This window comes from Eimeria mitis, genomic scaffold, assembly GCF_000499745.2.
Source record: "Eimeria mitis Houghton genomic scaffold, Emh_scaff529, whole genome shotgun sequence".
Lineage (NCBI taxonomy): Eukaryota > Apicomplexa > Conoidasida > Eucoccidiorida > Eimeriidae > Eimeria > Eimeria mitis.
This window is the reverse complement of record NW_013573568.1, coordinates 14683-16587: the sequence shown is the minus strand read 5'-3', so window position 1 is coordinate 16587 and position 1905 is coordinate 14683. Positions and strand designations below refer to the sequence as shown.

Below are 1905 nucleotides of genomic sequence, written 5' to 3'. Positions count from 1 at the left end.
TATCTTCTGACGAGGCACACACTCCTCCTCTGCTCACAAACCCTAAACCCTAAACCCTAAACCCTAAACCCTAAACCCTAAACCCTAAACCCTAGACACTGAAAAAAATGGCCTTTCAGAAGAGCCATTACTCGTATTCTTTGCATACAGATAAACCCTAAACCCTAAACCCTAAACCCTAAACCTCTAATACAGCTGTGCTCCTCTACTCACGCTAAAACCCTAAACCCTAAACCCTAAACCCTTGTAGGTGAATATTGAACTCTAACTGGCACACGGAGAGCGATAGAATTGTCAACATATGTAAACCCTAAATTAGGGTTTAGGGTTTAGGGTTTAGGGTTTAGGGTTTAGGGTTTAGGGTTTAGGGTTTACCTTTTTCTGCGATTTGTTCAGCTAGAAAATTCGGTATTCTGAGGCTTTTTCTTTGTTGGTTATGTTCTTTATTTTCGTTTTCTTTTGCATCATCAATTAATATTTTTATTGTTTTTTTTGTTTCTTTTTCTTCTTCTCTGCTTTCTCCCTCTATTATATTCACAAACCGCGCGGTTTTGCTGCTCTTTCTGTTGCTGCTGCTTCCAACCACTAAACCCTCATTTATAAAACCCTCATCGTCCAAACCCTCATCGTATAAACCCTCATCCCCTAAACCCTCATCAGCTAAACCCTCGTTAGATACATGAATCAAACCCTTCTCTAAATCTGCTTCTTCTCCTTCTTCTTCTCCTGCTCCTGCTCCTGCTGCTGCTGCTGCTGCTGCTGCAGCAGAAGGTGCAGCAGCAGCAGCAGCAGCAGCAGCAGCATCATTCTCATCACCTCTCCACGCAGAGAAAGAACCCTCGGGGGGCCCCCCTTCGGCCTGGGGGGCCCCCCAGCCAGCAGACTGAGCCTCCTCTACTTCTGCTGCTGCTGCTGCTGCTGCTGCTTCTGCTGCTGCTGCTGCTTCTTGGTTCTCTGTTGAGGGGCCAGGCAGCAGCTCTGCTGCTGCAGCAGACAGCTGCGACCGCACCTCTTCTGGGGCTTCCTGAGGTGTATGCATGCATGCAGCAGCAAACCACTCAGGTGTATAGGCACCTAAACCCTAAACCCTAAACCCTAAACCCTAAACCATAAACCCTAAACCCTAAGGGCTTAAAGTGTTCTCTGCTGCCACGCCAGTAAACCTCACCACACTCTAAACCCTAAACCCTAAACGCTAAACCCTAAACCCTAAACCCTAAACCCTCGGCTCACTTCTGTTGAGTTCTGAGGAACAACAAAAGGATGGGGGGCGGCAGCAGCAGGGGCAATAGACCCCCTGCATATGCAGAACGCAGCAGCAACAGATGCAGCAGCAGCAGCAGCAACAGATACAGCAGCAGCAGCAGCAGATACAGCAGCAGCAGCAGCAGATGCAGCAGCAGCAGCAGCAGCAGAAGAAGCAGCAGCAACAGATACAGCAGCAGCAGCAGCAACAGATACACCAGCAGCAGCAGCAACACGTACAGAAGCAGCAGCAAGAGCTGCTGCAACAGCAGCAGCAACAGATACAGTGGCAGCGGCAAGAGATGGACCAGAAGCAGCAGCAACAGCTTCAGCAGCAACAGCAACAAAACCGCCAGCAGCAGCAGAGAAAACAAAAGCAGCAGCAGCAGCAACGAGGGCTGTAGGAGCGGCAGCAGCAACGGATGTGAGCAGCAGCAGCAGCAGCAGCAGCAGCAGCAGCAACAGCAGATCTATACGCAGCAGCACGAAAGCCTTCAGCAGCAGCAGCAGAAGCAGTAGATGCAGAAGCAGCAACAGCAAGGGTTGCACGAGCAGCAGCAGCAACCAGCAGCAGGCGAAAAAACAGCAGCAGCAGCAGCAGCAACGAGAACTACGCCAGCAGCAACAACAGGTACAGAAGCAGCAGCAAGAGCTGCAGCA

The 1905-nt window shown here is 50.3% G+C and overlaps 1 protein-coding gene across 1 annotated transcript in view; it reads left to right on the top strand.

The window, feature by feature from the left end:
• Positions 1-1303: 1303 nt before the first annotated feature.
• The window catches only part of EMH_0015200 (uncharacterized protein), a gene marked incomplete at both ends in the record, with an annotated part of 615 nt that continues 13 nt past the window's right edge, over positions 1304-1905 (top strand). The window contains one exon of the mRNA XM_013500332.1: positions 1304-1905. This exon is cut by the window's right edge and continues 13 nt beyond it. Coding sequence (XP_013355786.1) covers positions 1304-1905 — 602 coding nt within the window.